The sequence below is a fragment of the Oryctolagus cuniculus genome, chromosome 5, assembly GCF_964237555.1.
Source record: "Oryctolagus cuniculus chromosome 5, mOryCun1.1, whole genome shotgun sequence".
NCBI classification, from domain to species: Eukaryota; Metazoa; Chordata; class Mammalia; order Lagomorpha; family Leporidae; genus Oryctolagus; species Oryctolagus cuniculus.
The window spans coordinates 34,651,769-34,667,124 of NC_091436.1; the positions used below are offsets into that span (position 1 = coordinate 34,651,769).

General features: G+C 40.3%; 1 protein-coding gene across 1 annotated transcript in view; it reads left to right on the plus strand.

Moving 5' to 3' along the window:
• Nucleotides 1–15,356, plus strand: part of SGK1 (serum/glucocorticoid regulated kinase 1) — a 116,642-nt gene that overhangs the window by 69,219 nt on the left and 32,067 nt on the right. The window contains exon 3 of the mRNA XM_051854146.2: nt 15,257–15,332. Coding sequence (XP_051710106.1) covers nt 15,257–15,332 — 76 coding nt within the window. The remainder of the gene's footprint in view (nt 1–15,256; nt 15,333–15,356) is intronic.

The following is a 15,356-nucleotide window of genomic DNA, read 5'->3' on the forward strand; positions in this document are numbered from 1 at the left end:
CACACCATTGAAAGCTAAAGTCTCAGTTGTTTCTAGGAGAGTTACAGAAATGGGTACGTTCTGAGCTGTTGTCCTCCAGTCTTTCTCAGCTAATTATTAAAAGTCAAGTTCCACTAATTATCATCCAGATATGTATTAATCTCTTAGATCATGAGCTGGACATGGTTTTTGTTTTGTTTTGTTTTGTTTTTGCATATAGACTTTCTGGTGGCTTTAACTTAGGAGCAAAGCTGTGATAAAAGAAGTGTTGAGCTAATGAAACTAATTCCAAAAATTCTGATCCAAACTTTGCCTTTTCTTTTCCTGTTCCTGACCCTGAAAATACATTGTGGTATTCCATACAGGAAGCAAAGCACAGAGATGTATGTGCCTGGGTGTGGGTATGCACACACACAAGGAGGAAATCATTGCCAATATATATTCGTTTGTGCATTCATACACAGGCATTTTCTGAAAGAACCCACTAGAATCTGTTGGCGGTGGTTAGTGAGGCATGGAACTGGAGATAGATCTCTTCCCCTAAGCTCCATCTGACAAAATGGATTACATTTCCTCTCGAATATCACTTTAGTGTAAAAATTGGTCACCTCCATGAGTGTTCAGAAAAGATGTTCATCCAGTTCCTTTAAGAAATTAAGCATGTGTGACCAATATAAATGGAACTGGAACTTTTGTATGGTTATAAAGCAAATGCAACAGAATGGAATGAATTTAGCAGATGTTTAAGTAATAGGCCATTCAGATTCATTTTTCTTTGTTCAGTTGAGTGCTGCAGGCTTCTTCCTGTTGGATTCAATGGAAGGGGAAGGGAAGTTTGCAGACCAAGTCAAGATGACTAAGAAGCACAGCAAATATAAGACAAAGCCTTGCCATAAATCTTCCTCCTGGCATCTCTCTGCCACAGCCCCAGTGATTTGTTGTAATAGCAACTGTAAGATCTGAATTCTCATTCCTTTTATGAACAGGATTTCAAACTCCCCATGGGAGAACTTGGAAAACATTAAAAATCAGGTAACATAAGCAGCCACCTCTTTTAGTTTACATGGAACCTACTTCTTGTTTTGACCATAACCCAGTAATAAGATTTATATGCAAATAAAATGTGTTTATCATTCATTTTTTTAACAAGTCTCCACTGATTGGCTTCCATGGCCAGTGTTAGTATGCTGCTATGCTAAGACCCTGGAAATTGGCTTCTGAATAATTCAGGACATACTTCCTTCCTCTAAAGAGCTTACAATCTGAGGATATCTAAATTATAAATAATAAACAATAGAAATGCTTTGCTTTATTCAAGAATTATGTAATTTGTATGCTTTCTTTTCCTTCTGCCCCTCTTCTCTTTAAATTGCTGTATTCTGGAAATGAAGATTTGCCCCTAATTAATTTTGAACCATTGTTTTGTGAAAATGTGTCCCATTCTATCATCTTAATTTCCCCATAAGAAACTGATCATGAAAACAGCAATATGTTTTGTACCATCTGGGAAGAAAGTGAATGCTGATGCTGTCAACGAATGCATTCCATCCGTTCCTCTTTCACACAAGTTAATAAGACAGAAGGAAGCCCTAAAGTTAAGAGGAAGTGGATTTAAAATAAAATTTTCAAATAAGGTTTTATTAGCATACTCATTTATTACATACATACTCATTGCTAAGTAAGTCATTTACTTCAAGTCCATATATCCCTGGGGGCAGTATGAAGTGACTGAATGCCTGGACTTCCTTCAGTTTCTGTAAAATGAGGATGATGGTGATAATATTTTCTTGATAGGGCTGTTGTGAGAATAAGGTGAGTCAGCTAACGTCAATTGCATAGAACAATGTAAGGATTCTTCAAAAAGCTTGTGGAAAATGGAATTAAAAGATACTTATTACTTATTTTGGTGTAAAAACCTTTTCAGAAATCCACTCGGGTTCCCCTGCCTGTCCTCCTTGGCTTTCGGCAGAATCCTTTGCCCCAGGCAGTTAAAGGTTGATCATCTGCTTCACAAGATTTTCCAGCGATGCCTTCCACTTTTCTGGTCTGAGTGTGTGACAAGAGCCTCGCACCCAGACCACTCAGAAAAGACACAGTGTGCCAGGTACCAGGAACCAGGGACTAGGATAAGGACTAGCTCCTAAGACTACTCCTGAGCCTTGCAGGGGATGGGGTGAGAACAAGTGAAAAGACCACAAAGCTTTTAGGACAGCTTTTTGGGAAGGAATTCAGAATTTGCTTGGTTGCTCTAAACCTGTAACTGATTTCTAAAGTTGTTTGTTGTTGTTGTTTTAAAGACGGTGACACTTGCTGCTTGCTTTTTGGTGTTTCTTTTGGGGGACGGATGCTTGGAGCCTCCTATCCTAAACAAGATTTCCAAGGTTAACTTGTCACATCCCCAAACAAGAGTTTAAAGGTTAAAGTGTCTACAACTCCCTTCCTTCAAAGATGGGGCAACTGAGAGCGTCAGTTGTTCTAAGGATTAGCTGAGATAACAACATAATAAATAAGCCTGGCTCATTGTAAATGCCTCACAAGAATAGTAATTATTATTTCGAAATATAGCGTAACTTGAAATGCTGGATGGTCTAAGAAAACTGTGCTCTCAGATTGCACTGGCATTTTTTACTTCCTTCTTTGAGACAGCTGAAGGTAACTTCATTCACTTTTCAGTGGCAGTCTCGTGCCCTCAAATATCTGGAATGTCAGTTTGATCCTTGACCAGGGTCTAGATTCACAATTATAGTTCATAAATATTAGAGGGACTTCTGTGGCTGGACCTTGGCAAAACAATTGATAAAATATAAACCAATTCACGGAAGGATAAAGGTTATGTGTGGTAAATAGCAGCATTTCCTAGAGTGCTCTAAAAAATAAATAGAAAAGAAAAGGAAAAAGAAGTGGTGAAAATCAAGCTGCCTATGATGTCGTGCCAGAACACCTAGAGAAAACATATGGAAATGCCATGGAAAATACCTGCGAAGGGAAGCAACTACTACAGGATCCTCTTGGAAGGCTCCCAGGCTCACATTGTTATTCTTAACTTCCCAGAAGTTAAGAGCTCAAGTGATCCAGCTGGGATCAGAACCCGCACCTCTTAAAGTTGAAATTCAGTACTAAGTAAAACTATCCACTTCTCCACATGCTATACAGATATTTTCCATTCCCAGGACACTCTCCACTTATTTCTTCATGGGCCTAATGACCTACCCACAGAATACCAAAGAGATGTTGGATAAAGAATCATTTTCGAGATGTGTGATTAACTTGGCTTGATGCTAACCCAGTTTTGCAAGAAAAACCTCACATCGCTGCCATTTTAAACTTGGTAAAAGCTGGATTCATGGTGTTTTTGCTTATACAGAAAAGTGCATTTCATATTTGTCAGATATTGTTTTTAACATGTGTTTCATATCAAATACAATAAAGGTCAAATGAATTCTTTAAAAAAAATATTGGCAGGACCTGCCATGAGTGAGTCTTCCAGCACATCTGGGAACCTCTGTAAAAAATTAACTCCACATTCTGGACTCTTGGGATGGCCAGATTATTAACTGGTTCTGCAGAAGCACTCTTTGTGTAAGCCAAGGCTTATAAGAAATATTTGAGACCTGTAGACACCATTAAACACCCTACAGGTAGCCTACTGCATGAGAAAAACAGCAAATGTTTTAATGGGTATGTCTAGTTCCATTCACAACAGAAAAACGAAACCATACATTTGTTAGCAGTTGCACTTGGCAGTCTAAACTCAGTGGCCAAAGTGTTAATGGAATATTGAATATCAGAGTATTTTTTCTAAAAGAAAATGAAACATTTAAATTATAGCATAGAGCAAATTATGATATCGTATTGACCTGGGGTCTGATATAGCTTCTGCATAGAGCAATAGAAACACATCTCCTAAAACTTCTTATAAAATCCAGATCCAGATTTCTATTTTTTTCCTCCCTTGATAAGGACAGAATTTGGGGGAGATACTTGAGGACAAAACCATGAAGAAATATAGTATTAGTTTCAGTATTTAAAACATTTCTCTTTTCTCCATAAAGCCTTGCAGTGGATGTTTGTTCGTTGTTTAACCGAGGCCTGAGAATCATTCCTTCTGCTATTCCTTCTAGAGTACCATGATCTGCAAATAGCCATACTTACTTTCTTGCTTATGCTCAGTGGATAAACATCCCTCAATCCATGTTACTTCCCTTTGGCAGAAGTAGGTTAAGAAATTAGAGACCTCTGGGGAATCCTATTGGTGGGCCCCTGCCCTGTCTTGCTTTGGTCCCTGGCACTTTTATTTCATTTTGTAAATTTCTTACTGTAATGTGTAACCATGATTGAGAATTACTGGAAAGCAATATGCTTTAGGTGGGGAAGCAAAATCTACCTACAGTATTTTTTTTTTTACAGGCAGAGTGGACAGTGAGAGAGAGAGACAGAGAGAAAGGTCTTCCTTTGCCGTTGGTTCACCCTCCAATGGCCGCTGCAGCCGGCGCACCGCGCTGAACCAAAGGCAGGAGCCAGGTGCTTCTCCTGGTCTCCCATGGGGTGCAGGGCCCAAGCACTTGGGCCATCCTCCACTGCACTCCTGGGCCATAGCAGAGAGCTGCCCTGAAAGAGGGGGCAACCGGGACAGAATCCGGCGCCCCGACCGACACTAGAACCCTGTGTGCCGGCGCCTCTAGGCGGAGGATTAGCCTATTGAGCCGCGGTGCCAGCCCTACCTACAGTATGTTAACAAATCAAAATGATGTATTGAATTGAATTGAACTTGTGCAAGAAGTTTTGAAAATTACCTTTTCCAACCAGATATTGTATTGTAGTCACAGTTAAGTTTCCAAAAGATGAGACCAGTTAGTCACTAGTGATTTTTTTTTTCAGTGAGTATATGTGCAGCCTAAACAGTTTTCTATATCTTTAGCAAGGTAAATAAGATTGCATTAAATTGCAGTTTAAAGGAACAGCAGCCAGGTCACAGCCTTCCTGCTAGGTTGGGCAGTAGCTTCTGCCACTTTCCCTGAGTTAACCCCACTTTAGATCCTTTATCACTGCAATGTGAGAATTTAGGAGAATTAAAACACCAGAAAACAAAAGAAGACGCATGTGTTAAACCACAGCATTTTGGCATACTGATTACATCTTTAAATTCTAGTAGCTCAAATTAAGATTTATGATTCTCATTTTCAACTCTTTAAGGATTAATAACTCTCCATTCAACAAACTTAATTGAATGCCCATTACATGCTGAACACCCCTTTATGACCCGTAAGGTTTATAAGAGCCCATAAATAACAAGTAAGAAAATAATATACTGGGAGGTAAATTACACGGAGAAAGACAAAGCAGGCAGGGGATGGAAGTTTCCATTTCAACAGACTGTTGAGAAAGGCTTCCCGAGAGTGGGACATTTGAGTGGACACCTGAGGAAGATGAGAGTGATGAGCAAAGAAAGTCCCAGGCAGAGGGCTCAGCAAACACAAGGCCTGGAAGGAAGTCTTCATGCTTTTGTTGTAGTTATTTGCATATAGACTATTCAACTAATATAGCAATCTTTTTCTATTAAGAGATCCTGTCTTCTCTAATCTCTAAGTCATTATACCCCTTTTGGTGTGTTTGATGGTATGATCATTAATAGATAATAATAGATAATAATCACCATATCAATTATTGACGCAGAAGATCTCACCTTAATCCTAACCTTAACCTCAACTATAATGTTACCAACATTCCAGTAGGGAGACTAAAGCTAAAAGAGATTAAGCAACTTTCCCACGGGCACGTTCAAATATAGAACTGCTTTAATTTTACTTCAAGCCTGTCTGACTCCAAAGCCCTCCTGCTCTAAACAATTACATTGCTCTGAACAGCCATATATAATTATTTCTACCAACTCTGCTCTAAAGTAAGTGCAAGGAGACTTCTAACCACAGCAGATGTATGATAAACAACATAAATAACTTCTGTAAGTCATCTGTATGTCTTAGAGAGTTTCTCTCCCCATCTTTTAAATAAGGGGACTGAAGTAAATCATCTGTTAAGTATTTTCTAGCCCCAAAATACTGTGATTCTGTAATAAGTTAACTTTAACATATTTTGAGTACAACCAAATCGATGACATAGCCACTAAACATGCATTGATTGTCTGCTCTCTGAATCAGACACGATCTACAAACACCGAGCTACAAAATAATTTGTACTTGAGAATTTAATCATATGCTTTAGGATAGAATACCTGAGCTAAATAGCTTGACTTTTTTAGACTCCCTGGTGGAAACTCAAATGTTTGCAGGTTCAGGTAGGAAATTCAAGTGAACTGAGGTGAGTGCATGGACATGGCTGTTCCAACTGAAGGCAACCATTTTAGAAAAGCTGAAAAGCTATGTTCCAGGCAAAGCAAACTCTGTGTGTCTATTTTTTCTCTATGGTTCAACTTACAAATGCAAATATGCAATCACTGCTTTTGATATTACTGGAGAAAATATGTAAGATGGACTCCCTTAAGGATCTAAAAAAAAGTCCACATGTCATCTTGCTCCCTAATCATGTCGTGCAATTCATTGCCTGTTTGCACCCATTTCAGTCACCAGCATCCGAAAATAAGTTCCCTGACAGCAGGGACTCTCTGTTTGTTCACACAGATGCCTATGGCCCATATCACTGTGCCTGCTGCACAATCATTTACCCACAAATGTTTATTCAATGTATCACTGAACTAATTTCAAAACTGAGGACAAATCTGAGTTTTGAAAAACCAGTGTCAATACCTTGTAAACACATGTCAAAATATCACACAGTATCCAATAAATACCTCAACTTTCCTGGAAATGGCATTAAAAATATGAGTTTATTTTGTTGCAGAAACTCTTGGTACAAATATTTTCTCAGAATACATGGATTATGTATACTACTGAAAAAACTATAGTGGATTTCAAAAAGTTTTTTCACTGCAATAAACTCATACTTTTAATTCTATCTCTCCATGAACTTTTAGAAGTACCCTTGTATTATCATGTCAATTAAACATTTTTAAATAAAATGAGGAAATTTAGTTCTTAGTTGATATCTTAAGATTTAACACTTGAGACTTGGTTTCTAGCCCTCTGTTACTAATATAAGTTATATTACCCTCTGGTTCTCAATTTTCTCAACCATAAATATAGAAAAGAGGTAAGAAAAGTCCCTTCCAGCTCCCCACATTTCTGATCCTCTGAACCCTACTCCTGATGTAGAATATAGAAGACATTTGACTTTATAGAAATTTGACTGGAATATCTTAACCTTAATTAAATAGACTGGAGTTGAAAGAAAGCTTGCTGGGCCAAGCAGGAAGCATAAATAAGAAAAGTAGATTGAGTGGCGAATTGACTTAAGCAATTCACAATCACAGGGCCAAACTGCATAATGTCAAAACCAACAAGAATGCAAATACAATAAAACTCCAGAAGGAGGAACATGTGTCTGGTTGCTCGGAAGCACAATCTCTTCAGGGATCAAGAATAGTCCCCAAGCTCCAGGTCCTACGGATGTAATTAATGTTGAGCAACCGAATGAAGATAAATCATTAGCTTGCAGAGATCAAAATGGTAAGACTCCGGATTGCTAACCCCACACTAATCTCTTGACCAGACTTCTGATATCTTAGGCAAGCTGTCATCTTTATGAGGCTGGATTTTGATGACAACAGACACACAATCTGTGGGCATGGATGCTGGAATGACGCTGTGTGGGCACATCTGTACCCTGCCATGTGTAAAGTGGCAAGTTGTAGCCAGAGTACAGAAGTACAGACAAAAGAAACCTACTTGACTGTGTGTGTGTGCAGCCCCACCACTAAGCAGCCTAGGTGCTATGGTATGAAAGGTCGACGGTGGAGCACATGCTCCCAGGAGGACTTTGGCCGAGCACATGAGCAAGGGCCCTGAAGGTCAGCCATACTAGACTAAGTAAGGAATGGTGTGCTTCCTCCAGCAGCTGGAGACTGTGGACAGCTTTGACCCCCATGTGATCATCCCCCTGGTCACCAAGTTCGGAAGCTCTGAAACGCTTTGGGCTTCCCCATCTTGCTTCATTTTCAGTCATTCATTAAGTCTCGCTGTATCGTTCTGCCAGCTGCCCTCGACACGCATCCCTGCCTTTCCATTTTCACAGTCTCCATCCTAGTTCATGCTCTCATCAGCTCTCCACTGATGTTACAATAGCCTCCGGATCTCCTCATCTCTGTGTTTTCCACCTCTGCTCTTCATGCAAACTGCCAAGCCCCTGGATTCCCCCAGCAAGCAGGACACACCAGCTCTCACAGCCTAACACTATCAGGCTTCCACCCAGTTTCCTGTTTCTCCCAAGAGTCTTCTATTCTATTCTATTGTTCACCCAACTGTTGCCAAAATGTATCTTATTATTTATTTATGTATTTGCTTATTGAAAGGCAAAAATCCAGAGACCAAGAGACAGAGATCTTCCACCTGTTCATTTACTCCCCAAATGCCTGCAATAACCAGGGTGAGTCTAGGTTGCTGCCAAGAGCCTGGAACTCATTCAGGGATCTATGTGCCTGAGCCATCACCTGCTGCCTCACAGGGAGCATATAACCAGAAAGCTGGAATTAGAAGCAGAGGCTGGAATCAGGAGCAGAGCCTGGACTTGAACCCAAGGCACTCCAATACCAAATGTAGGCATCCCAAGTGGTGTCAATCCCTGCAAACAAACCCCATCCCCCCCCAAACATGTCATGTTAAGTTTTGCTCCCACACCTTTGCCGGTGCTGTCCCACCCACGTTTGACACCCTTCTACTGCCTCCTCACCAACCCAAATGTTGTCAGTATCCTGTCCTAGTCCCATCTTAACAGCTTTGCCCACAGCTTTGCTTCCTCCTTTGAACTCTGACAAAAACTGAAGAGCTATGTCACATTTAGCAGTCCTTAACATCAGGGTCCACATCTGTTTGGTGAAAGTTTGTCTTGTTTTCCAACAAGACAAGATACAGGTTTTGCTTTTGCCTGTATAGCAAACACAGTGGTAGCAATTTGTACTTAAATGTGGTCAAAAATACTCATTGAATGTAATAAGCTCATCCAAGGGAATCAATGGAGAAGAATTTGCCTCGTCCTGAATACAAAGCTGAATTTTATTAGTATTTGCAGTTTGAGAAGCAAGCTTTCACTTCTCGAGATAAAAATCGTTTCTGCTACTTTTGATCATGCAGCTTGAGATGGAAGAAAAACAGCTTCCTTGGCTAATAAGGGACAAGCACTTTGAGAACTTCTATTTTATTTTAAGAAGAACTAGTTACTTTAAGAACACACTGCTAAAATGATTATGAAAATTCATATTAAATTATTTGAATAAGTAAAAAAATCAAATAGATATGCAAATTTTCTAATTTAGTTCTATGTCAGCCTCACTGGTGATCTTAAAATTGCTTATGTGTACATGTTTGCATTGGTTCTTTTGGACCAAGGTTCATCAAGAGAGGATGTGGTGAAATGGAGGAACATGACTGTAACTGCTTCCTTTCTAGCAATCCCACCACTACTCAGCTTCTCACTTACAGAACTAACACTTTTTTTTTTCTCACATCTGAGAGTGTTAATGATTTATTCTGAGGTTAATTCCCCAGAGCTTGTCAAAAATTTCTGGACATACAGCATTTTTCTAAATGTGATATCCATCTTGTTTGTTTAAATCATAATAGTACTGCTACATTTTGAAACCATAATGATTAAGCATTTAAAAATTAGGGGTCGGAGACTGGGTCAAGTCACTCCTTGGAAACACCAGAATCCCACATCAGAGTCTCAGCTCTTTCACTTCCAGTTTGGCTTTCTGCTAATGTATCCAGGCAAGCAGCAAAAAATGATCCAAGTGCTTGGGTCCCTGCCACCCACGTGGGAAACCCAGATGGAGTCTGAGGCCATTTGAGGAGTGAACCAATAGATGGACGATCTCTTTCTTTCTCTGTCTCCTCCCTTCTGTCTGTTGCTCTGCATTTAAAAATCAATAAATCTTTAAAAAATTATCTTCTAGTGATGATCTTCCTCCCACCTTTACACTCCAACGCTTCCAATTCTATCAGACAAGAAAATTGTCATTTCCTATTTTTTTAACCTCCTGGGACTCATGGGAAATGTATTGAAAGGCAATGCCACTTTCATTAGAAATGTATTTTTAAATGCTGCTCTCAAAAAAAACCAAAAACACGACAAAGTTTTAAAGAACTGAAACTATGTTCTCTATTGGTTTCTCTGACACTTGCAATTTTTTTAAAGTTTATTTATTCAGAAATATTCACAAAGACCTCATGTTTAATTTAATCAGTCAGAGAAGATGGGGTCACTAAGTCTAACAGGGAAATAATATGGAATCTATAACATCAGCAGAGAGATATCTATTTGGGTAAACACTGCTGTCTGGAAGCATGTTCTACAGAAATGGATTGCCATGATGTCTGGGATTTGCTTTAAAGTATTCCAGCCAAAATAAGGCAGGAAAGATGAAATAAGATTGGAAAGATGTCATTCATTATTAAAGGTGAGTGATAGGGGCCGGCGCTGTGGCTCACTGGGCTAATCCTCCGCCTTGCGGCGCCGGCATACCAGGTTCTAGTCCCAGTCGGGGTGCCAGATTCTGTTCTGGTTGCCCCTCTTCCAGGCCAGCTCTCTGCTGTGGCCAGGGAGTGCAGTGGAGGATGGCCCAAGTGCTTGGGCCCTGCACCCCATGGGAGACCAGGATAAGTACCTGGCTCCTGCCATCGGATCAGCGTGGTGCGCTGGCCACAGCGGCCATTGGAGGGTGAACCAACAGCAAAGGAAGACCTTCCTCTCTGTCTCTCACTGTCCACTCTGCCTGTCAAAAAAAAAAATAATAAAATAAAAAAATTTAAAAAAGGTGAGTGATAGGTACACGAGCTGTATTACACTTCTTTATTTTTGTGTATAATTGAAATTTTCCATAGCAAAGTATTTAAAAATTCTGCAGTACAATTGTGCTGTTCCAGTTATATCCTTAATATTTTGCCTCTCCTGAGTCACACTTACAAGGTGTTAAAGAAATCCTCCTGAATCCTTACCTCAGGGAAAGAAAGATGGAAGGAAGGCAGGAAGAAGGGAAGGAGGAAGGGTTGGAAGAAGGGAGAGAGGGAGGAAGAAATAAAGAACTCTAGACAGTTGTGTGTTCAGCAGAGTCAAACCCCAGGTGCTGCCACTTCAGCTCCCAGCTCTGCTGAACCACAGGCATGTAATGAAAACTCAGCAGGATTGACATCTGATAACGAATTTTCTCACTTCTGCCAAGTACCTAAGGAGATCAGAGTTGGTTATGAAGCATGGCCTACATATTGCTGTGGTGCACACTGCTATTCATGGATTTGTATACACTTTTCCATTAAATAGGCTATATAAACTCTATAGATTATTCGCCATGGGTGCTTTGATTCTTGGGAATCATGAAAAATGGCATCCTAAATGTGTGCCATAACAACACAAAAGGAGTTTGTGATGACCTTAACTTTACAGGAACAGTGTAAATACACAGAAGATTTTTCAACAGTGATGAAGAATTACTTACAAGTAAGTGAGGTCTGGAGGAATGACCTTAGTTTCACAGAAATGCCACAAGGACACAAAGTAATCAGTGTAGTGGAGAGAAAGCTCATGGATGGCGATTTCTCCAAACGGCTATATAGTTATGGAGTCAATTAGGATTTCTAAGAATGAAGAATGTAGAAAGTGGTTAAATCATATGGCATTCTTTGCCCTCACTGTATTACACATATTGGTGCTTGGGAACATTTTATTTGCTCGTATTAGGAAATAATGCTAACACTCTTCCTAAGGACTGTCCCTCAAAACCAATGCCTTACTTCAGTAACTATTATCTGGCCCTGGCTAGAAGCTCCCAGAGACCTGGTTCACATGCAAACAGAATGACTTCTGGGGCAGAGTAATCTCAGTAAGGGACTGAAAATCATTCCATCAGGATCTATGGAAGGGAAGGAGCTGGTGAATCGGCAACTGGAAGGCTAAGGTGAGACGTAACAGCTACTTTCAAATATTTGATGGTTATTTTATGAAAGATAGTAGACCTATTTTATGTAACTCAAGAGTAGGCCCCCTCCATGTAATTTAAGAGTAACTAGAACTATGCTGTGTAACTCAAGAGTGAGTTAAAGTTTCAAGGATCTAGATTTCAATTCAAACTGCAAAATGCTTTCTAAAAATTGGAGCAGTACTTGGTAGACTTGGTAATTCTTTGGAAAAAAAATCACCCTGTAACTGCTGATTCAGGTATGAGGATGTTTTTGCAATGCCACTCAAAATGTGGTTTACACAGTGCAGGCATTTGGTCTAGCAATAAAGATGCCCATGTCGGACACTGAAGTATGTGGATTCTCTGTCCAGCTATGGCTCTTGGCTCCAGCTTCCTGCTAATACAGACCTTGGAAGGCAGCAGATGGCCCAAGTGACTGGGTTCCTGCCACTCATGTGGGAGACCTGAAATGAGTTACTAGTTCCAGGTTTTGGCCCACTGGCCTTTACAGGCATTCGGGCAGTGAACCAGTGGCATTCACTCTCTCACTCTCTCTTTCTCTCTCTCCCTCTCATAAATTTTTTCAGAAAAATTATAAATGTGGCCCACTGGGGTCAATGTTCTAATGCAAGGGGTTAAGCCACCACTTGGAATGCTGGAATCCCACATCAGAGTGCCAATTCAAGTCCTGGCTGCTTTACTTCCAATCCAGCTTCATACTGATGTTCCTGGCAAAGCAGTGGCTGATGGCTCAAGTACTTAGATCCCTGCTATCCATGTTGGAGACCCTGATGGAGTTCTGGCTCCTGGCTTCAGGCTGGCCCAGCCCTAGCTATTGTGGGCATTTGGAAAAACTGAACCAGCAGGTGGAAGATCTCCGCCTCTTCCTCTCTGCCGTTCTGTCTTTCAAATAAACAAATTTTCAAAGCAGATGTGGCCCATGGAATGGTGCTAGTCCACCCATTATTTTTTCTTCTTGACATTTAATTTATTGACTTTTTGCTGAAGTTTTACTTCCAAAACCGTGTTTCCTATAAATGGATAACATATAATAATTACCAAAAAATCCATTATAACATGTAGAACACTTATATATCTATGTATCAAATCTTTTATGTGCTTGTCTGACATACTGGTAGATATAGGAAGGCAATCTGTCCTAGATTTTTTTAATTATACTGAGGACACTTAGCATGAGAGTTACCCACTTAATGAATTTTTTAAGTGTACAATATAGTAATGGTAACCAGGGCACAGTGTTGTACAGAAGATCTCTAGAACGTAATCATCTTGTACAATAGAAACTGTATACCTGCTGAATAGCAACTTGTTTCCTGGTGCCACAGTGCCTGGGCATACTATCATTCTCTTTTCTGTTTCTGTGTTTTTAACTGCTGTATAGACCTCACATGAGATGATTCATGCTGTATTTGTCCTTCTCTGACTGGCTTATTTCACTTACTGCAGTGTCCCCAACATCCACCCATGTTGTTGAATATGGCAAGATTTCCATTTTTTTATTTTTTAAAGCCAACAACAAACATTCCATTGAAAGTGTATACCACATTTTCTTTATCCATTCATCCATCAATAGATATCTTGTTTGTTTCCTCATGTTGGCTGCTGTGAACAATGTAAGGAGTATGAGAGTGCAAACATTGCATTGAACCACTGATTCCCACACATTCTTTGGTACAGACCCACAAGAGAAGGAGTTTGTTCCAGGCTGTGAATTTGTGCACTGCTTTCATTTTCAATAGCCTTGCTATCAAAAGAAAATGGCAACAGAGCTACACAATGTCTTTTGTGGCATTCTTGAGCAGTTTGATTACTACTGCAATGGAAGAATTTTATTCATGAAGTACTTAGTGAGACCAGAGTATTTTCACAGTAATCAGATGATCACATTGCAAAATATGTAAAGTGGAAAGTTCCTTTCCAACACTAATATCAATGTTTCACTATTGGGAATGTGTTTCAAAGCTACACATCCTGGGTCTCTGTTGCTCCCTGGAACTTATTAGGAGTCTGTTACTTGGATCTGCACTATGCAGGGCCTCTGAGTTGAATAAATAATACATATTGCATATGTATGTAAGCCACCGTTTAAGAATATAAAGATTCTGTTAGTGGGACAGTGTTGTGGTGCAGTAGGTTAATCTGCCACTTAGGATGCTGGCATCCCATATTGGAGTGCCAGCCCAAGCCCCAGCTGCTCTACTTCTGATCCAGTTGCCTCCTAATGCACCTGAGAAAGCAGCAGAAAATGTCCCAAGTGCTAGGGAAACCCAGATGGAGTTCCAGGCTTTCTCTCTTTCTCTCCCTCACTCTTTCTGTCACTCTGCCTTTCAAACAAACAAATAAATATTTTTTAAAGATTCTGTGGGGCTGGCACTTTGACATGGGTAAAGCTGCTGCTCATAGTACCCATATGGGTGCTGGTTCCAGTCCTGGTTGGTTCACTTCTGATTCAGCTCCCTGCTAATGTGCCTGGGAAGGCAGTGGAAGATGGCCCAAGTGCTTGGGCCCCTGCACCCATGTGGGAGATGCAGAAGAAACTCCTGGCTCCTGACTCCTGGCTTCAGACCAGCCCAGCTTTGGTCATTGCAGCCATTTGGGGAGTGAACTAGTGGATGAACAATCTCTCTCTCTCTCTCTCTCTCTGACACTTCCTCTCACTCTCTCTCTCTCTCTCTAACTCTGCCTTTCAAATAAATAAATAAATCTTTTTTAAAAAGATTCTGTAAGGAATAAAAGAATTCATTTTAAAGTGTTATTGAATTCAAAGCAGTTCTTATTAATATGTATTTTCCCACAGAATATATACTGAAAGTACCATTTCTGTTACATGGATATCCAAAGCACTTTGAATGTAGTGCGTGTCCTTGCATCAATACTTTTGCTAATCCTTCAGACTCTGCATACTCAGCTGTACAGTGTGTGCACTGCACTCAACACTGGGTGAGGAAGCAAAAGGCGGCTGAACTTGAGTCCCATGTACTTATCCAGTCATCAGCCCTGGTGGTGAAATTGCATCAGCTGTAGGGTGACCAACTATCCCATTGCCTGGGACTAGAGTTTCCCAGAATATGGGATTTTCAGTGCTACATCTACACAGTGCAAACAACCCAAACCAGGGCACAGATGCACCTGTAACATCAGCCTGAGACTCCCTGCACGAGAAAAACCAGGCAGAAACAACTGCAAGTGGTGAAGCCATCTTCACATCATGTCTTTTCTCCTTATGTTTTCAAGGTGAAAGAGCCATGTATTCCCCCGAACATCCTGACCAAGCCCGATCCAAGAACCTTCTGGACTAATGATGAATCAGGTATTGTTGGAAAGATGCATTCTG